Raw genomic sequence first — 22,887 nt, forward strand, 5'->3', positions numbered from 1 at the left:
ATGAGAGCCCAGGTTGCTCTGATAGTGGCCTTCAACTCTTCTGCGTTTTTGGGTCTGGCATTCTGCATCTTCCTTTTCACAATACCCCACAGATTTTCTATGGGGCTAAGGTCAGGGGAGTTGGCGGGCCAATTTAGAACAGAAATACCATGGTCCGTAAACCAGGCACGGGTAGATTTTGCGCTGTGTGCAGGCGCCAAGTCCTGTTGGAACTTGAAATCTCCATCTCCATAGAGCAGGTCAGCAGCAGGAAGCATGAAGTGCTCTAAAACTTGCTGGTAGACGGCTGCGTTGACCCTGGATCTCAGGAAACAGAGTGGACCGACACCAGCAGATGACATGGCACCCCAAACCATCACCCAACCATGCACATTTTGCATTTCCTTTGGAAATCGAGGTCCCAGAGTCTGGAGGAAGACAGGAGAGGCACAGGATCCACGTTGCCTGAAGTCTAGTGTAAAGTTTCCACCATCAGTGATGGTTTGGGGTGCCATGTCATCTGCTGGTGTCGGTCCACTCTGTTTCCTGAGATCCAGGGTCAACGCAGCCGTCTATCAGCAAGTTTTAGAGCACTTCATGCTTCCTGCTGCTGACCTGCTGTATGGAGATGGAGATTTCAAGTTCCAACAGGACTTGGCGCCTGCACACAGCGCAAAATCTACCCGTGCCTGGTTTACGGACCATGGTATTTCTGTTCTAAATTGGCCCGCCAACTCCCCTGATCTTAGCCCCATAGAAAATCTGTGGGGTATTGTGAAAAGGAAGAAGCAGAATGCCAGACCCAAAAACGCAGAATAGTTGAAGGCCACTATCAGAGCAACCTGGGCTCTCATAACACCTGAGCAGTGCCAGAAACTCATCGACTCCATGCCACGCCGCATTAACGCAGTAATTGAGGCAAAAGGAGCTCCAACCAAGTATTGAGTATTGTACATGCTCATATTTTTCATTTTCATACTTTTCAGTTGGCCAACATTTCTAAAAATCCCTTTTTTGTATTAGCCTTAAGTAATATTCTAATTTTGTGACACACGGAATTTTGGATTTTCATTTGTTGCCACTTCAAATCATCAAAATTAAATGAAATAAACATTTGAATGCATCAGTCTGTGTGCAATGAATAAATATAATGTACAAGTTACACCTTTTGAATGCAATTACTGAAATAAATCAAGTTTTTCAAAATATTCTAATTTACTGGCTTTTACCTGTATATATATATATATATATATATATACATACATATATATATATATATATATATATATATATATATATATATATATATATATATATATATACACACTGAACAAACATATAAACAACACTTTTGTTTTTGCTCCCATTTTTCATGAGTTGAACTCAGAGATCTAAAACCCTTAGTATATACACAAAAGACCTATTCCTTTCAAAAATTGTTCACAAATCTGTCTAAATCTGTTAGTCATCATTTCTTCTTGGCCAAGATAATCCATCCCACTTCACAGGTGTGGCATATCAAGATGTTGATTAAACAGCACGATTATTGCACGGGGTTATTGTGCTTTAGTACAGTACAATACCACAGATGTCTCACGTTTTGATGGAGGAATGTTCACCATAGCTGTTGCCCGTGCATTGAATGTTCATTTCTCCACCATAAGCCATCTCCAAAGGTGTTTCAGGGAGCTTGGAAGTACATCCAACTGGCCTCACAACCTCAGACCATGTGTAACCACACCAGTCCAGGAACTCCACATCCAACAGGTGCACCTCCATGATCTTCTGAGACCAGCCAAGACAGCTGCTGCAACAATTGGTTTGCATAACCAAATAATTTCTGCACAAACTGAGAAACCGTCTCGGGGAAGCTTATCTGCATGCTTGTCCTCATAAGGGTCTCGGCCTGACTGCAGTTCGTCATCGTAACCAACTTGAGTGGGCAAATGCTCACATTTGATGGTGTCTGGGACGTTGGAGAGGTGTTCTCTTTTAACGGATGAATCCCGGTTTTCACTGTTCAGGGCAGATGGCAGACAGCCTGTGTGGGAGAGCGGTTTGCTGATGTCAACGTTGTGAATCGAGTGGCCCATGCGGGGGGTAAGGTTTTGGTATGGCCAGGCGTATGTTATGGACAACGAACGCAAGTGCATTTTATTGATGGCATTTTGAATGCACAAAGATACCGTGACGAGATCTTGAGGCCCATTGTTGTGCCATTCACCTGAGACCATCACCTTATGTTGAATCATGACAATGCACAGCCCCATGTTGCATGGATCTGTACACCATTCCTGGAAGCTGAAAATATTCCAGTTCTTACATGGCCAGCATACTCACCGGACATGTCACCCATTGAGCATGTTTGGGATGGTGTGGATCGGCGTTTACGACAGCGGATTCCAGTTCCTGCCAACATCCAGCAAGTTCGCACAGCCATTGAAGAGGAGTGGACCAACATTCCACAGGCCACAATCAACAACCTGATCAACTCTATGCGAAGATGTGTTGCACTGCATGAGGCAAATGATGGTCACACCAGATACCGACTGCTTTTCTGACCCCAGCAGACTCCCAATAAAGCAAAACCGCACATTTCAGAGTGGCCTTTTATCGTGGGCAGCCTAAGTCACATCTGTGCAATAATCAATCATCAATCAATCAATGTTTATTTATATAGCCCTAAATCACAAGTGTCTCAAAGGGCTGCACAAGCCACAACAACATCCTCGGTACAGAGCCCACATAAAGGCAAGGAAAAACTCACCCCAGGCGAGCGGTCCACCCCGGGTCCCGACTCTGGACAGCCAGCACTTCATCCATGGCCACCGGACCTGTGCCCCCCCCCCCCCTCCACAAGGGAGAGGGGGTAGCAGAGGAGAAAAGAAAAGAAACGACAGATCAACTGGTTTAAAAAAGGGGGGCTATTTAAAGGCTAGAGTATACATATGAGTTTTAAGATGGGACTTAAATGCTTCTACTGAGGTAGCATCTCTAACTGTTACCTCAGTAGTACTATGGAATGCCCTCCATTCCATAGTACTGGAGCCCGAATAGAAAACGCTCTATAGCCCGCAGACTTTTTTTGGGCTCTGGGAATCACTAATAAGCCGGAGTTCTTTGAACGCAGATTTCTTGCCGGGACATATGGTACAATACAATCGGCAAGATAGGCCGGAGCTAGACCGTGTAGTATTTTATACGTAAGTAGTAAAACCTTAATGCCACATCTTAAGTGCACAATAATCATGCTGTTTAATCAGCAGCTTGCTATGCCACACCTGCGAGGTGGGATGGATTATCTTCACAAAGAAGAAATGCTCACTAACACAGATTGAGACAGATTGTGAACCATATTTGAGAGGAATTGGTCTTTTGAGTATAGAGTAAACATTTTAGATTTTTGAGTTCAACCCATGAAAAATGGGAGCAAAAACAAAAGTGTTGCGTTTATATTTTTGTTTCGTATATATATATATATATATATATATATATATATATATATATATATATATATATATATATATATATATATCCATCCATCCATTTTCTACCGCTTATTCCCTTTTCGGGTCGCGGGGGGCGCTGGAGCCTATCTCAGCTACAATCGGGCGTAAGGCGGCGTACACCCTGGACAAGTCGCCACCTCATCACAGGGCCAACACAGATAGACAGGCAACATTCACACTCACATCCACACACTAGGGCCAATTTAGTGTTGCCAATCTCAACCTATCCCCATATATATGCATGAAAATATATGTATGTATATACATATGTATGAATATATATATACTAGAGATGCGCGGATAGGCAATTATTTCATCCGCAACCGCATCAGAAAGTCGTCAACCATCCGCCATCCACCCGATGTAACATTTGATCAGAACCGCACCCGCCCGTTGTTATATATCTAATATAGACGATGCAAGGCATTAGTGAGGTTAAAAGCTTTTGCCTGTTAAAGAAAGGAGACTGATCCAATGCAGTACAGACATTCGCGTGCCACGCTGTCACGACCCAGACGCACACCAGTGCGCAATCATATGGGAGCCGCGCTGAGCGCACCTCCAAGCGTGTCTCGCTGCCGGCGACGGCCGGGTATGGGCCGACGCTCCAGCGCCATCCATTTTCAGGGCTAGTTGATTCGGCAGGTGGGTTGTTACACACTCCTTAGCGGGTTCCGACTTCCATGGCCACCGTCCTGCTGTCTATATCAACCAGGGTGAGCCCCACCCCTTTCGTGAGCGCACTGCGCGCGGAGTGACCCCTGTTACGAGCCCCCGGCCACGGGGGTGGCGGGCAGGTAAGCTGCTTACCTGCTGCGCGTGACGCCGGCCGCGGCGAAGGCGGACGAGGCGGTTGTGTCGGTGCGGTGGGCGCGGTGGTGACCCTGGACGTGCGTCGGGCCCTTCTCGCGGATCGCCTCAGCTACGGCTCCCGGTGGGGCCCTCTCGGGGGAAGGGGCCTCGGTCCCGGACCCCGGCGAGGCGTCGGGGGCCTTCTCCGTCCATCTCTTTTTTTTTTTTCTTCTGTTGTGGCATATGCAGCAGGTGCCTGCTCGTTTTTCGTATGTGGGTAACAACATTTAACTATGTATATATATTTCCGAATTGGTTTAACTGCCACCCGCCTGAATCTATTTAAAATCTAATTTTTTTTCATTTCAACCGCCCGACCCGACCCGACCCGACCCGCGGATAAAATCTAATTTTTTTTAATTTCATCCGCCCGATCCGCGGATAATCCGCGGACTCCGCGGTTGTGCCCGCAAACTGCGCATCTCTAATATATACATATATAGATATATGTATGAATATATATATATATATATATATATATATATATATATATATATATATATATATATATATATATATATATATATATATATGTAATATTAATTTATTAGTTTATTTTTCTCCATCAAATATAAACATCTGACTGCAACTGGAGTTATATAGTGGGGTTACTGTATGGTATTTATTTGTATCTGACTTGTATCTGAAGGCAATGTGTTTTGTACACGCCTGTTTACTTTGTTATATACAGTATTGTGCAAAAATGTTGGGAAACCGCTTGCTTTGTGGTTTTATTTACCTTTCTAACATCCGTTCGTGGCTAAATGGTACATAGGATAGATAAAAGGAAACGTACAAAACCTATTGCAGGGGTCAGGTTGCAAAGACAGACAGAATAACGCTGCAAATATGTATGTGTGTTTAGGCTGAAATGCAAATGGAATCCCTGGCGATGGCACAGAAACAGTTGCTGCAGCAGTGGAACAGCAGCCTGCTGAGTATGAGGAGACAAGATGAAGAATTTGGCACAATTCAGGAGGCTGTACGGTGAGAATGCTTTCCAAACATGCTTCTTTTGTCATCAAAACAGCCACAAAAATGCTGCAAATTTTACAATAGGCTGTTGTAGGGTACAGTACCATAAGTTCCGGACTATGAAGCGCACTTAAAATTATTATTTTCTCCTCAAAACTCGACAGTGCCTAATGTAAGGAATACGTTTGGATGAGCTTACCCATCTCGAAGCTATTTTATTTGGTACATGGTGTAATGATAAGTGTGACCAGTAGATGGCAGTCACACATAAGAGATAAGTGTAGGCTGAACTATGATGGCAATGTGACTCACGTAAACAACACCAACATTTTAAATGTTCCAATGAAAATGTAAAACATTACACACGGTGCTCCTAAATCCATCAAAATGTTTTAGTACGACTTTGGTAAGCTATGAAGCCGCACCGCTTAAAGGATTGTCGGCGCATTAAACATAGGAGTATTATTATGGGGTGTGTATAAGGTAAGACATATTATCTGGCGTTTTGTTTCGCAATATTATGCAAAAGCAACTTTTCTTACCTTCTGGTACCTGCTGATTTGTATTTGGGTTCTGCATAAATCCAGAACAATTGCGCCGTAGTCGATAAGCTTCTTCTTTTCCTCTATCTTCTTGTTATTGGACATTCATCCTCCGCTGTTGCCATTTCTAATATAAAGTAGTGTAAAGTTCTTACTTATATCTGTCAGTAAACTCGCCATGAAAGCGCTAAAACATACCGGTGTAGTGAGTTTACATTATTCACCCAAGGAACTTTAGTTATTAGAGAGTTCCGGTCGGACGGTTTTTCACGGGACTCATTTCCGGTGTTTTTGTTTCTGGATGAGGAGATGCTGCTCCGTTATTGATTGAAGTAAAGTCTGAATGTCATTAAAACAGTTAGCTCCACCACTCCCGTCCTTGCACGCTACACCGCTACAACAAAGACGACGGGGAGAAGACGCTATGTAAGGTGAGCCACGTAAATAAGACCGCCCACAAAACGGCGCATCCTGAAGCGACTGTCAGAAAGCGACTTGAAGATGATCTGTAAAACAAATTTATGCAACATTTTGACCAAAGAACCACCATCACATGTTATGTAGACCACAAGGAAGTGTTTTACATTTCGAAAACATTTTATAATAATATGACTCCTTTAATGCGCTCTATAATCCGGTGCGCCCTATGGTCTAGAAAATAGGGTATATACTGATTGGTCTCACACACCAACTTTGTTTTCTTTTGTGATTTCTGAGTCTGCCTCTTTGGGACTAAACTCGTTGGGCCCAAATTATTTGTACCCTCTGTTGGTTTACCATGTTGTGAAATTTGTGAGTAAGTTTGATCAAAGTTGACATAAAGGCCACCTGTTTCTCACAGCATAGCCGAGCATCAAGTGATCGTGCTGGACAGAGAGATCGAAGGCAACAAAAAATCCATTTCTGAGCTGCAGGAGAGGAGCGAGACGCTGACTATGCTGCTGAACTGTTCCCAGATGGACTGTGATGTCTCTAAAAAGATGATCAATCAAAAACAGGCTCAGCATGAAGCTCTGCAGGCCCAGTACAGTACCTACAACCGTGCTCTGGGGGAGACGGAGCGTGTCCTCGCAGAGCTCACCAAGGTAGACTGAAGCCTCTTAGAAGGCTTCACTAATTATAATTCATTATTCAACTAAATGGAAAACATATAGGACCTTATTTAATGAAGGTTTGCGTGTACTAAAACACATGCAAAGCTGATCTACAAAGTACTAAACGTGTTCCAAGTAGATTGTGTCCGCTAAGTAAGCAGATCAAAATGTATGCTGCTCATCAAAACGCTTACAAACTGGGAGAAGGTGAAGATATAAATAATAATTATATAAGCACAATGTAATATTTTATTTAGCACGGGGTCAGTAGGACGTGCTGACAGTTCCACACATTGCTGCAGGATCGGTGCACACGCTGCAAAGACAGATGATGGACAGGCAAAAAACCTCCGTCCTGCGTGTGTTGTTAGCATTTTGGAAGGTAAAAAATACATTTAGCTATTTAGCACCTTATGGGACTGATTAAAATCAATTCAGTTGATGCGTTTTAGTGTCTGCTGGGGTTTATTTTTAGGGCCCGCATGGCCCATTGCATAAGGACTCCCACAGGGAGTCCTTATGCAATGGGCCAAGGACCTATTGAATTTGTAAGGTTTTATTCTTTATTATTATTATTCTTCTGCAACTTTGCGCTGTAATTTGACCCCCATAGCATGCTTCAAAACTCACCAAATTTTACACACACATCAGTAATAAACGGCAAAACCTTTTATCAAAAAACCAAACCCCAAAACTCAAAATTGCGCTCTTACGCCCCCTAGGAAAAAAACAACTAGACTGCCTGTAACTCCCACTAGGAAGGTCAGAGAGACGTAAAACAAAAACCTTTATGTAGGTCTGACTTAGACCTAGATTTCATAATAGTATATTCTTGGGCAAAAATCAACAGGAAGTTGGCAATTCCCCCTTCAAGACAAAAAAGTACTAAAAACAGTAACTTTTGCCTCTTTGAGCTGTATTTTGACCCCCTTAACACGCTTCAAAACTCACCAAACTGAACGCACACATCAGGACTAGCAGAAATTGCGATCTAATAAAAAAACCTAACCCCAAATTTAAAAATTGCGCTCTCGAGCAATTTTTTAATAAAACGGAGAAAAAACTGCTCCTCGGAAGAATAAAATGACAAAACTGCCTGTAACTCCCACTGGGAAGGTCGGAGAGACATGAAACAAAAACCTCAATGTAGGTCTCACTTAGACCTACATTTCATTTTTTATGTTCCTTTCATTTTCTCAAAACTCGACAGTGCGCCTTATAACCCGGTGCGCCTAATGTACGGAATCATTTTGGTTGTGCTTACCAACCTCCGAGCTATTTTATTTGGTACGTGGTGAAATGATAAGTGTGACAAGTAGATGGCAGTCACACATAAGAGATACGTGTAGGCCGTAATATGATTCGAGTAAACCACACCAACATTTTATATGTTCCATTGAAAATATAGAACATTACACACGGCGCTCAAAAATCTATCAACATGTTTTAGTATGACTTTGGTAAGCTATGAAGCCGCACCGCTTGATGGATTATACTGTGCTTTAATATGAGTATTATTATATTGTGTATAAGGTAAGACATATTATCTGGCGTTTTGTGTCACAATATTATGCATGTATTACCTTCTGATACCTGCTGATCTGTATTTGGGATCTGCATAAGTCCTGAAAATTTGAGGGTGTCCGCCTTTGTAGTCCGTGCCGACATAGTAGTCGATAAACTTCTTCTTTTTCTCTTATCTTCTTGTTATGGGATATTCATCCTCCGCTGTTGCCATTTCTAATATAAAGTAGTGTAAAGTTCTTACTTATATCTGTCTGTAAACTCGCCATGCAAGTGCTAAAACATATTGGTGTAATGAGTTTACATTATACACCCAAGGAACTTTAGTCATTAGAGAGTTCCGGTCGGACGGTTTTTCACGGGACACATTTCCGGCGTTGTTGTTGCACTAGTGAGCCACGGATGAGGAGATGCTGCTCCGTTGTTTATTTAAGTAAAGTCCGAATGTCATTAAAACAGTTAGCGCCATCTTTAGACACTTCTTCCACTCCCGTCCTTGCACGCCACACCGCTACAACAAAGATGACGGAGAAACTACGCTGCCGAAGGTGAGCCACGTAGAAAAAAAAAATATATATATATATATATGACCCCTATAATGCACCCTATAATCCGGTGCGCTTTTTGTATGAAAATAGACCTGACTCGACCCGCTCATCAGCAGTGCGCCTTATAATCCGGTGCGCCCTATGGTCTTGAAAATACGGTATATTACTATAATATGTATCCAACATGAAAAGACTATGAAAAGCATGCATTTTCTTGCGTTTAAATCATTCCAGATGCACACGTCATGTGATCCTCACGCACAGAATTAAGCGTCTGTGTGCACATGTTCCTGTTGTTTAAATTGCGTTTCAAAAAAGATGTTACAGATTATAAACGCCCGCCGCTGTTTCAACACGTCACACGCAAGTAGGTGCATGATAACATGAATGTACAGAAAATGATGGTTTATGTGGTAAAAGCCCCATATGCAGGCACGATCCTCATTTAAATAAGGCAGTATGTACCCCTTTTCAGTTGCACGCACAGTGTTAGTAAATCGCCCACTCATAGTACACACTATTTTATTTTTTGCACATGCTGTTTAGCGTGTGGCAGAGGTGGGACCAAGTCATTGTTTTGCAAGTCACAAGTAAGTCTCAAGTCTTTGCCCTCAAGTCCGAGTCAAGTCCCGAGTCAAGACAGGCAAGCCTCGAGTCAAGTCCAAAGTCAAGACTGGGAAGTCTCAAGTCAAGTCCTAAGTCCTGCATTTTGAGTTTCGAGTCCTTTCAAGTCCTTTTAACCACAGACCAATATATTAACACAGATTGTGTATGCTTTTCAAACGCTGTATTTATTTATTAAAACAAGTGCATTTTAAATTGCAGGAAAGAAAATTGTGCTGACATTGCACTTTATAATAGCACTATTAACCAGTCATTTTAAACATTAACTCATTCCTTTACAGAACAAACACATTGAAAAATAAAGTGCAAATGTACTTATTTGTACAAAAGTGTTAACATTGAAAAAACATGACATATACGTGAACATAACAAAAAAGTTGTACTTTTTATATGTCAGGGCCCTATGCTGCATTGCATTTGCAAAAGACCAAATTAGCCAAGAGTCTGTCAGTCATTTGTGCACGATGGGGGCGTAGTATGATGCCACCATGGCTGAAAACTCGCTCCACTGGAGCACTGGAGGCAGGCACTGCCAAGACTCTCATGGCCACTCGGAACAGTGAAGGAAGAGTCTTCATGTTCAATGCCCAGAACAAAAGGGGGAGAGAGTTGTTTTGGGTTGGTGCACTACTTGTAAGTGTATCTTGTGTTTTTTATGTTGATTTAATTAAAAAAAGAAAAAAAAAATATATATATATTTCTTGTGCGGCCCGATACCAATCGATCCACGGACCAGTACCGGGCCGCGGCCCGGTGGTTGGGGACCACTGAGGTAAACAACCAAAAGTATGTCAGAAAGCTAGCTAAAACGGTACACATATTCATAATATAGTATACATTTTAACTGACCTTTATTTTACTATTTTTGTCTTTTTTTAGGTGGCTAAAATACGCGGTGCTGCTGACCGCCGTCTAACGTTACGTGTGATATATTGACTAACGTAACCCTCCTTAAAAAAAAATCACTGAACAAAAAGTATGAATAAGGTAGTGAACTGCAACAGATTCCCGTGTTTGCAATAACGTTATAACGTTAGCAGTGAGTTTACAGCCTCACTGATTTAACTACACAGCAAATAAAAGTCACGTTACTTAGCCAATAAACGTTATCTTACATTCAAAACTTACCGTTCTTTGTGCAACTTCAAATGCCGGACGAAGTTGGAAGTTGTTGCCTCTCCATCAGTAATTTTCGAACCGCATGTGTTGCATACTGCAAACCGTTTTGTGTTGACCACCTCGTAATTTTTATACCCAAACGAAATTATTTTAGGTATCATTTTTTTGTTCACTGGCGTGTGGTTTGGACATGTCTTCTTCGTTGGTTGTCCTGCAATTTGATTGGATGAATGCTGTGTGATGAAAACAAAGTAGATCTAATTTGATTGGCTGTTGTACTGAGAGCACACCAGCTGACACACGCAACGCTGATAGACAAGTACACAATGAAAAATACGGAGCGCTCCAGAATAACTTTTTCATCTTTGGGTTTTGGGGAAAGTAGCAAGTCATGTCAAGTCATGTCAATTCAAAAGGCTCAAGTCCAAGTGAAGTCACAAGTCATTGATGTTAAAGTCTAAGTCGAGTTGCAAGTCTTTTTACATTTTGTCAAGTCGAGTCTAAAGTCATCAAATTCATGACTCGAGTCTGACTCGAGTCCAAGTCATGTGACTCGAGTCCACACCTCTGGCATGTGGTATTTGGATCTTAGTAAGTCAGGCCCTTAGTGCCATGAAAAATCATTATTCAACTAATTGGAAAACATATAGTGCCTGAAATATGAGGGTCTGACATTAGGCTCCGTCAGGGAGTTGATATTCGAAATCAGACTCCTCCAAATCAAATCACAAGACTATTTCAAGACACCTCTAGGAGCCTGCAATTTTTTTTAGGCAAGTGAAAATTCAAAATAGTGATCTCATTGTCAAAAGTATTTGGACGTGGCTCCACACTGTGAAATATTTACAATAAAAAACACAAGCCAAATACAAATATTCAGAATAATTCCCTTTACTAAATTATATTGGTCTGATGTGTAAATGTTTTAATAGTAATAATAATAATGGATTAGATTTTATATCGCGCTTTTCTATTGTTATATACTCAAAGCGCTCACAGAGAAGTGGGAACCCATCATTCATTCACACCTGGTGGTGGTAAGCTACATTTGTAGCCAGAGCTGCTCTGGAGTAGATTGAGGCTGCCAGTTTGCGCCTACGGCCCCGCCGACCACCACCTATCATTCATTCATCATTCATTCACCAGTGTGAGCGGCACCGGGGGCAGGCCCGGCCCTAACCAATCTGGCGCCCTAGGCAAGATTTTAGGTGGCGCCCCCCCACATCGGCAGCGAAGTGTATATACTCACAAGAACCCAAATAGCTTTGTCTTTGACCTTTTTTTTTTACTCACAACTATACCTAATATATAAAGGGGTGGAAAAGTGACTATTACCTGCAGGGCAAACACTAGCTAACCAGAAGGCAATAACAATGTAAACAAAAAACACCTGCTTAAAAGATCTAATACAAATGTCCCTGAGGAATGTAAGGTGGGAGTACTGTAATTACCTAACGTTACATTATTATTTTCCATAACAATTTAGCCCCCTCTACAATATTAACCCCACGTTAAAACAGAACTAGCTATTTATTGATTAGCAATTGCCGAATCATGTAACATTAGCTTAATGCTAAAAAGCCAGGTTACTATCACATTCTGTAACAGACAAATAATTTCATGTAGGCTAACGTTACCCAACTGCTACCTCTGTCTTTTCCCGTTTCTCCTCCTCTTCTTTTCTCTTTTTTCTTCCCTGGGCACCTGACAGTTTTGGCCGTTTTGACATCTTGTGTTGATTTTTAGATGTGGTGACGTCCAAAAAGAGTCATGCTACGGGAAGGGAGGGGGCGCACCGTGCGGGGGGAGGAGGGGGGGGGGGGGGCGTAATGTTGTAACAAATAATATTTCTGTTAAATAGGCTTTACTTTGCATTTTAATTAACGTGGGATTATTTTTTGTATTTAGAAATAATAGTACCAACTTTTTTTTTTTTTTTTTTTTTTTCTCCAACATTTGTGGCACTGGCGTGGCGCCCCCTGATGGACGGCGCCCTTAGCATTTGCCTATACGGCCTATGCCACGGGCCGGCCCTGACCGGGGGCAAGGGTGAAGTGTCCTGCCCAAAGACACAACGGCAGCGATTTGGATGTCAAGAGGCGGGGAGCGAACTTGCAACCCTCAGGTTTCTGACACGGCTGCTCTACCCACTACGCCAGGGGTCGGCAACCCAAAATGTTGAAAGAGCCATATTGGACCAAAAATACAAAAACAAATATGTCTGGAGCCGCAAAAAAATAAAAGCCATATTACATACAGATAGTGTGTCATGAGATATACATGGAATTAAGAGGACTTAAAGGAAACTAAATGAGCTCAAATATAGCTACAAATGAGGCATAATGATGCAATATGTACATATAGCTAGCCTAAATAGCATGTTAGCATCGATTAGCTTGCAGTCATGCAGTGACCAAATATGCCCGATTAGCACTCCACACAAGTCAATAACATCAACAAAACTCACCTTTGTGCATTCATGCACAACCTTAAAAGTTTGGTGGACAAAATGAGACAGAAAAATAAGTGGTATAAAACACGTCCTAGAAAGTCGGAGAAAGTTATACATGTAAACAAACTACGGTGAGTTCAAGGACCGTCATAATTAGTAGGACAAAACGGCGCTCGCCAAATACTCGAATCAGTGAAGCATGTTTAATATAAACAGTGTGCTTTATAACAATTAGGGAGGTTTGTGTCATGTTTGTCCTCCTACAGAAACAAAATTAAAACAAAAACCGTATATTTTCCCCTCATCTTTTTCCATTTTTCATACATTTTTGAAAAGGCTCCAGAGAGCCACTAGGGCGGCGCTAAAGAGCCGCATGCGGTTGCCGACCCCTGCACTACGCCATACCGTAGATTTGGATGGTTTTCTCATCCAAATCTTATAACTGCTCCTAGTGGTTGTTTCTTTAATAAAAAACACTAATAACTTCAAAAAATGAAGAACATTACAACAGACTAGTCTTATGAACGGTAGCCTTTTTACCGCTAACATTCACTGGGCATGAAGTCAAAACAGTGCAAAATTATCCGACTGAATCTTGTCTAATCTTTGTTGTTGTCAGCTCATTAATCAATCAATCAATCAAAGTTTATTTATATAGCCCTTAATCACAAATGCCTCAAAGAGCTTCACATACCATCAGTGGCGGGCCGTCAGGGCCAGCAAGGCCTTCTCTGCTGGCCTAACATAACCAGAAATCATGATCATCATTAAAGATACAATTATTTTTTTAATTTACTTTCCCTAAATATGTAAAAGTATTCATATGCTCTTCATGCCATATTATGCTCCTTCCAGTGCTGTTGTTTTTAGTTTTAGTTTGTATCCAATCAGAATTCAGCTAGCTTATGTTGCCATGCTGTTCCAAATCTGAATCCTTCAGAATCAACAATGCGAGCGTCCGTGCACTATAAGTGAACGGGCACATACAGTTGATAGACAGTTGCGATAGCCAATCAGAGCACGAGTTGTTGTCAGTAAGGCCTTCTAGTTGAACGTTGAACGTGACGTTTACGCGTCCTGTGATTGGATACTCACCAGGACCGTTAGCAGATTAATTTGAGAACACATACAGTTGATAGACAGTTGTGAAAGTCAATCAGATCACAAGTTGTTGACAGTAGCCTATCTAGCCTGATGGTAACGAGCCTGTGATTGGATACTCACTTGTCATTCCAAAGTGAGTGTCCAATCACAAGTTGCAATATAGCAGGAAGCAGGAAGTGTTGCACCGTAGCCAGACCCGTATATCAGAGAAGGAGAACAAAACGTTGATTAGGCAGATATGTATTTGCAAGCCATTTTCAAGAAGGATATTTAAAGAGAAACTACATCTTGTGAGACGATGTCGGCCAACCCCGGAAGCTAGCTCAGCTGTTCTGGCGATGGAATGCTCGCCATTTCCACTCTAATAAGCCGCCGACGAGGGGTAATACTGGCTTATACGGCGTCGAATAGGAGATAGAAAAATTGTGAGTTCAAATATTTTCTTTTTTCACTTTTAATATGTTTTATGCAATTTACATTTTGACAGTAGCACATAAGATATGTTTTAATAACTGATGCGGGTTTATTGATTTTTAAATGCGCCAGAAAATAACCCGTCTTGTACACTGTTGATTGTATTCAATAGGCAGTAGTGCGTAAATGTGTTCCTGCATAGTATTTCTCCAGCAATGGTCATGTGGTGACCTAAATTATGGTATTTTGAGAGGTAATCATTGAAGTTGGAGATCACTGAAAGCCTAGGTGGGAAACGCACGGACCGCCACTGCAAACCATAACATCCTCGGATCTGTTTCCACATACGGGCAAGTAAAAACTCAACCCAATGGGAACAATGAGAAACCTTGGAATGGACCAGAGATGATTTATTACACAGAATCCACATATGTAATTCACCTAGTGGCAATCACATACATCAATCCATCAAAATTAGAGAATATCGGCCTGCCGATAAATGCGTTAAAATGTAATATCGGAAATTATCGGTATCGTTTTTTTTTAATTATCGGTATCGGGTTTTTTTTTTGTTTGTTTTTTTTGTTTTTTTAATTAAATCAACATACAATTAGTGCACCAACCCAAAAAAACCTCCCTCCCCCATTCACACTAATTCACACAAAAGGGTTGTTTCTCTCTGTTATTAATATACTGGTTCCTACATTATATATCAATATATATCAATACAGTCTGCAAGGGATACAGTCCGTAAGCACACATGATTGTGCGTGCTGCTGGTCCACTAATAGTACTAACCTTTAACAGTTAATTTTACTCATTTTCATTAATTACTAGTTTCTATGTAACTGTTTTTATATTGTTTTACTTTCTTTTTTTATTCAAGAAAATGTTTTTAGTTTATTTATCTAATTTCATTTTATTAATTTTTTAAAAAAAAGGACCTTATCTTCACCATACCTGGTTGTCCAAATTAGGCATAATAATGTGTTAATTCCACGACTGTATATATCGGTTGATATCGGTATCGGTAATTAAAGAGTTGGACAATATCGGAATATCGGATAACTGCAAAAAGCCATTATCGGACATCCCTAATCAAAATCTTCTTTGCACAACATGAACACCTATGTAGACCTTTACAGTAGATGCAATTAAAACCCTTATTTTAAGGGGTCATATTATGATTTTTTAAATTTTAAAAGAAAACATGGTAAAAATGTTGCATAGATTATAAAAGTTGAAGTTAAAGTACCACATACACACACACACGCTTGGTGTGGTGAAATGACCCTCTACATTTGACCCATCCCCTTGTTCCATCCCCTGGGAGGTGAGGGGAGCAGTGAGCAGCAGCGGTGGCCACACTCGGGAATCATTTTTGGTGATTTAACCCCCAATTCCAACCCTTGATGCTGAGTGCCAAGCAGGGAGGTAATAGGTTCCATTTTCATAGTCTTTGGTATGACTCGGCCCGGGTTTGAATTCACAACCTACCGATCTCAAGGCGGACACTCTAACCACAAGGCTACTGAACAGGCTGCTAGTTTCTTATGTTTTACAAACCATTTTCAAGTCTCTTTCTGATCTTCTCTATAGGATGCACAGTTTTGTGGGCGGTCTTATTTAGGTGCCTCCACTTTGAATGCGTTTTCTTACCGTCAGCCATGTTGTAATTTTTAGCGCTTACCGTATTTTCCGCACCATAAGGCGCCCTGGGTTAAAAGCCGCGCCTTCAATGAACGGCATATTTCAAAACTTTGTCCACCTATAAGCCGCCCGGTGTTGTAAGCCGCATCTAACTGCGCTAAAGGAATGTCAAAAAAACAGTCAGATAGGTCAGTCAGACTTTAATAATATATTAAAAACCAGCGTTCTAACAACTCTGTTCACTCCCAAAATGTACGCAAATGTGCAATCACAAACATACGTATATCAACATGGACAGAGCTGCGTGAAAAAAGCCACCCGGCCTCTTCGCGTAAACTTAAACTTACCTTAACCACTCGCTCATCTTTTCTTCATCCATCCCTTCGAGTTAGCTTTTATGATGACGCCGGCTGGAAAGGTCTCTTTTGGCAAGGTCTTCCTTTTGAATATCACCATGGGTGGAAGTTTCTGGCCATTAGCATGGCAAGCTAGAACCACAGTGAAGGATGACTTCTCATTCCCTGTGGTGCGAATATTCACCGTACGTGCTCCCGTTGTATCCACAGTGCGGTTCACAGGAATATCAGTTGCTGTGAAATAGTAATCCGTGTGCGGATGGAGAGATTGCGTCTTTTCATGAACCGGATCCCTGACGCTTAGTAGGAGCCATTTTGTGGTCTTTACAGATGTAAACACACAAAGGAAATGAAACGTACGGTATATCCGCGCCCTTTTTCTTCTTCTACGCGGGCGGGTGGTTGCTTACAGTAGAAGAAGAAGCGCTTCCTGTTCTATGGGGGCGGGTGCTTACCCTGGCGGTTGCTTGCGTAGAAGAAGAAGCACTTCCTGTTCTACCGGGAAAAAAGATGGCGGCTGTTTACCGAAGTTGCGAGATCGAAACTTTATGAAAATGAATCTTAATATTTATCCATATATAAAGCGCACCGGGTTAAAAGCCGCACTGTCAGCTTTTGAGTAAATTTGTGGTTTTTAGGTGCGGCTAATAGTGCGGAAAATACGGTACATATCGAGTCTACTGACAGATATAAATTAGAACTATATGCTACTTTTTTTTATTAGAAATGGCAACAGCGTCGGATGCATGTGCATGTATGAGCCAGTCTGCCCCACAACAACAAGATGGAGAAAAAGAAGGAACTTGTTGTCCACAACGTCGGACGACAATTGCGCAAAACCCTTCGGGTAAAACTTTACCATATAAAGGAGATATACCTTGACGTCACCAATTGAGCAAATTCCAAACCAATTGTTTGGAGGTAGTATGAAGGAAGGCAAGATTGTTCTGTAAATATCTCTGCAATGGCTCTATGGTTTGATTTCAAATGTGTGTGGTTTGATTTTGACGGATGCAGGTCCTTAATACATAAAAACACAAAGAACAGGGAAGAACAGTTGGTTTTGCGTAATAAGGCCCTCTTTAAAAAAGAAAAGAAAAAGTTGTTTTTTTGAAGAGGTTAATTTATCTTGTTCTCATTGTTTTAGGAAGACAATGGTCTTCAGACTGTGTTGACTGATCAGAGGAGAAAGCTGGAGAAAAACAAAAATAAGCATCTGGAGTTAGAGGAAGGAATAATGACCCGGATGCTGCAGAAACTCATGGACAGCAAGGCTGCTCAGCACTATCAGCGGCTGACAAACAAGAAAGCCTCTCTCAAGAAAGAGAAGGTAAGGCATTCTCATGTCTCAGCAACATTCTCCCACTATTTCTTAATCACTATTTGCTCTTGCATTAACTTTTTTTGCTTTTAGAAGTGATTAAAAAAGGTAAGTGCTGTAAATAGCAAATCGTTAAAACAATGTTACTTTGATGACAAACCTCAAGTGTGTTTGTTTTGGAAAAATGTTGATTCCTGTTTGGAATCAACATTTTTCAAAACAATGGGCATATGCACATACATCCCCCCACCCCCACCCCACGCCTTCACCATTGCTTGATTCCACTTAGGGGCGATGGACGGCTGAGTAGCGCTTAAACAGCTGTAGCCGGCTTCCATAGCTCCCACTCCCACACATGTTTATGTCTGGATCCCCTCCCTGGAGTCCAGCCTTTGACTGAATATTTTTTTACTCTCCCCCCCAGCGTTTACCCTGTTTCTTACCTTTTTTTTTGTGAGGGGCGCCGAAAGTTGGCAGACCCGATCCTATTTCTGTCTCCCTGTAATGTTTGTCTGATCTTGAATGGGATTGTGTTGAAAATCTCAATTTCCCCTTCGGGGATTAATAAAGTACTTCTGATTCTGATTCTGATTCTGAATTTGCCTCAATGTGGAGGTCAACTTAGTTGCATAGGCTGCTATGATAACTGCTATGCGATGCTTGTGTCACTTATACACATGCTATATATCCACATAACCTGAAGAACGTTCGCTAAACGCTCAAAAACAACAATTTTAGAAAGGGCTGAATGTAGTGGCCTAGAAGCTTTATATGAATGCATCAGATGTTTTTCGAAAGCTCATGACGAGGAATGGAATTTGAAAACCCAGTGGGAACCATTTATCTTCTTCCACGTTGAATCATCCATCACTGCTCTGGGGAAAGCCTATTCGAAAACTTCAACTGTCCTTCAGAACCACCCACTTTACAAAATCATTGCACCACCGGATTGTAGGCATCCGTAGGCATACATAATGACGCAACCACACATTAGGCGAATACTTGGAAAACTGCAGGAGAGTGGGCCCAGATGAAAGTTAGAACAAATCACAAAACATTTGAATAATAATAATAATGAATATACATAATAATAAAGGTAGAACTTAAAAATGTGAAGTTCTGTATTGGTGACGACCCAGCCTGGGAAGATAATACAGTGCAAGACTCAGGAATAAAGAGACCATCCATCCATCCATCCATCCATCCATCTTTTTCCGCTTATCCGAGGTCGGGTCGCGGGGGCAGCAGCTTAAGCAGGGAAGCCCAGACTTCCCTCTCCCCAGCCACTTCGTCCAGCTCCTCCCGGGGGATCCCGAGGCGTTCCCAGGCCAGCTGGGAGAGATATTCTTCCCAGCGTGTCCTGGGTCTTCCCCGTGGCCTCCTACCGGTCGGAAGTGCCCGAAACACCTTCCTAGGGAGGCGTTCGGGTGGCATCCTGACCAGATGCCCGAACCACCTCATCTGGTTCCTCTCGATGTGGAGGAGCAGCGGCTTTACTTTGAGCTCCCCCCGAATGACAGAGCTTCTCACCCTATATCTAAGGGAGAGCCCCGCCACTCGGCGGAGGAAACTCATTTCGGCCGCTTGTACCCGTGATCTTGTCCTTTCGGTCATGACCCAAAGCTCATGACCATAGGTGAGGATGGGAACGTAGATCAACCGGTAAATTGAGAGCTTTGCCTTCCGGCTCAGCTCCTTCTTCACCACAACTGATCGATACAGCGTCCGCATTACTGAAGACGCCGCACCGATCCGCCTGTCGATCTCACGATCCACTCTTCCCTCACTCGTGAACAAGACTCCGAGGTACTTGAACTCCTCCACTTGGGGCAAGATCTCCTCCCCAACCCGGAGATGGCACTCCACCCTTTTCCGGGCGAGAACCATGGACTCATGACGAGGAATGGAATTTGAAAACCCAGTGGGAACCCTTTATCTTCTTCCACGTTGAATCATCCATCACCGCTCTGGAGAAAGCCTATTCGAAAACTTCAACTGTCCTTCAGAACCACCCACTTTACAAAATCATTGCACCACCGGATTGTAGGCATCCGTAGGCATACATAATGACGCAACCACACATTAGGCGAATACTTGGAAAACTGCAGGAGAGTGGGCCCAGATGAAAGTTAGAACAAATTACAAAACATTTCAATAATAATAATAATGAATATATTTAATAATAAAGGTAGAACTTAAAAATGTGAAGTTCTGTATTGGTGACGACCCAGCCTGGGAAGATAATACAGTGCAAGACTCAGGAATAAAGAGACCATCCATCCATCCATCCATCCATCCATCTTTTTCCGCTTATCCGAGGTCGGGTCGCGGGGGCAGCAGCTTAAGCAGGGAAGCCCAGACTTCCCTCTCCCCAGCCACTTCGTCCAGCTCCTCCCGGGGGATCCCGAGGCGTTCACAGGCCAGCCGGGAGAGATAGTCTTCCCAGCGTGTCCTGGGTCTTCCCCGTGGCCTCCTACCGGTCGGACGTGCCCGAAACACCTTCCTAGGGAGGCGTTCGGGTGGCATCCTGACCAGATGCCCGAACCACCTCATCTGGCTCCTCTCGATGTGGAGGAGCAGCGGCTTTACTTTGAGCTCCCCCCGAATGACAGAGCTTCTCACCCTATATCTAAGGGAGAGACCCGCCACTCGGCGGAGGAAACTCATTTCGGCCGCTTGTACCCGTGATCTTGTCCTTTCGGTCATGACCCAAAGCTCATGACCATAGGTGAGGATGGGAACGTAGATCGACCGGTAAATTGAGAGCTTTGCCATCCGGCTCAGCTCCTTCTTCACCACAACGGATCGATACAGCGTCCGCATTACTGAAAACGCCGCACCGATCCGCCTGTCGATCTCGCGATCCACTCTTCCCCCACTCGTGAACAAGACTCCGAGGTACTTGAACTCCTCCACTTGGGGCAAGATCTCCTCCCCAACCCGGAGATGGCACTCCACCCTTTTCCGGGAGAGAACCATGGACTCGGACTTGGAGGTGCTGATTCCCATCCCAGTCGCTTCACACTCGGCTGCGAACCGATCCAGTGAGAGCTGAAGATCTTGGCCGGAGGAAGCCATCAGGACCACATCATCTGCAAATAGCAGTGACCTAATCCTGCAGCCACCAAACCAGATCCCCTCAACGCCCTGACTGCGCCTAGAAATTCTGTCCATAAAGGTTATGAACAGAATCGGTGACAAAGGGCAGCCTTGGCGGAGTCCAACCCTCACTGGAAACGTGTCAGACTTACTGCCGGCAATGCGGACCAAGCTCTGACAATGATTATACAGGGAGCGAACTGCCACAATAAGACAGTCCGTTACCCCATACTCTCTGAGCACTCCCCACAGGACTTCCCGGGGTACACGGTCGAATGCCTTCTCCAAGTCCACAAAGCACATGTAGACTGGTTGGGCAAACTCCCATGCACCCTCAAGGACCCTGCCGAGAGTATAGAGCTGGTCCACAGTTCCACGACCAGGGCGAAAACCACACTGTTCCTCCTGAATCCGAGGTTCGACTATCCGGCTTAGCCTCCTCTCCAGTACACCTGAATAGACCTTACCGGGAAGGCTGAGGAGTGTGATCCCACGATAGTTGGAATAAAGAGACCAGGTACAGCTATTAAACCAGGACATTCCCAACAGTATAGAAAACATCAACAAGACTCAAATTTCAGAGAAGGTCAAGCTCTGGCGCCTGAAATTTGGAGTTCTCCTTCAGGTAATGTGACCACTTGCTATCCACGAGGTTCCAATAACAACTGTGAGAAGATCCGAGCAAGCAAATGATGACTTTATATGTAAATAAATCATTTGGGTTCCCACGCGATCTGACTAACATCATCCTCCAAAGCTGTCCTTGAACTGTCCATCACGAGCCTCAACAAAGTGTGCTCTAAAGTATGACTCCCAATGACATTAAAGGAATTGCTGTTTACTGGACAAATATGGACACTAGCCAATGCGATGCAGTATCCTACATCAGCCTTGAAGCACAAGGACATCATGGTGCATGCCGAGATCTGGAAAAGAGGAGGCCTTGGCCTTGCAGCAAGTAAATCAACTTGGCACAAGGTCTCAACTTTATAAAGAAGGAAAATGGTGGTAGAGGAAGTGCGCCATCTGGACTGGAAGGTGCTTGAAGAAGTGCAAAGGCTGTTTCTCTTGCTAAACAAAGACAATAGATGAGCTAGTGAGGCCTAAAGAGAAAACAGCTTACCAGGAGGAAAGCAATAGAATAGAATAGAAAGTACTTTATTGATCCTTGGGGGAAATTCAGCACCACAGTTCGCTCACAATAGACAATAATAATAATAAATAATATATGTTATAATATATTATCAACATCAGCTTGATAACCAGTGCTACCAATGATGGGCTCACCTCTCCCCAGAAAGACCTCTGAGATTGGCGAGAACGCCACCTCAGCCCTTCGCCCAACTCCAGCGACTCTCAAACATAAGTTGATGGGTTTTGAGACCAGGCTCACAGCGGCCGTGCCAGCAACTTGAGGGTTCCATGTTGGATTCCAGCCTACGCCATCCTAATAACATCCACTGTGTCCTTGGGCAAGACACTTGACCCTTGATGGGTCATGTTTAGGACCTTGCATGGCAGCTACCCGCCACCAGTGTGTTAAATATGTGTGTGCATGTGAAAATCGCGTCAAAGGGCTTTGAGTATCCTGAAAGTAGAAAAGTGCTATACAAGTATAACAAGTATATGCATGATCCATTTACCATTTACACCTTTGGACACAAACAAGTGCCTAAGAGTTGAGCAGCAGTTATTGAGGACAAGAGAAATACCACCAACTCATTG

At 43.0% G+C, this 22,887-nt stretch overlaps 1 protein-coding gene across 1 annotated transcript in view; it reads left to right on the plus strand.

Moving 5' to 3' along the window:
* Nucleotides 1-22,887, plus strand: part of LOC133624468 (coiled-coil domain-containing protein 40-like) — an 84,884-nt gene that overhangs the window by 45,426 nt on the left and 16,571 nt on the right. The window contains exons 9-11 of the mRNA XM_061988040.2: nucleotides 5,206-5,327; nucleotides 6,699-6,942; nucleotides 17,890-18,072. Coding sequence (XP_061844024.2) covers nucleotides 5,206-5,327; nucleotides 6,699-6,942; nucleotides 17,890-18,072 — 549 coding nt within the window. The remainder of the gene's footprint in view (nucleotides 1-5,205; nucleotides 5,328-6,698; nucleotides 6,943-17,889; nucleotides 18,073-22,887) is intronic.

Source organism: Nerophis lumbriciformis, linkage group LG27 (assembly GCF_033978685.3).
Source record: "Nerophis lumbriciformis linkage group LG27, RoL_Nlum_v2.1, whole genome shotgun sequence".
Taxonomy (NCBI): Eukaryota; Metazoa; Chordata; class Actinopteri; order Syngnathiformes; family Syngnathidae; genus Nerophis; species Nerophis lumbriciformis.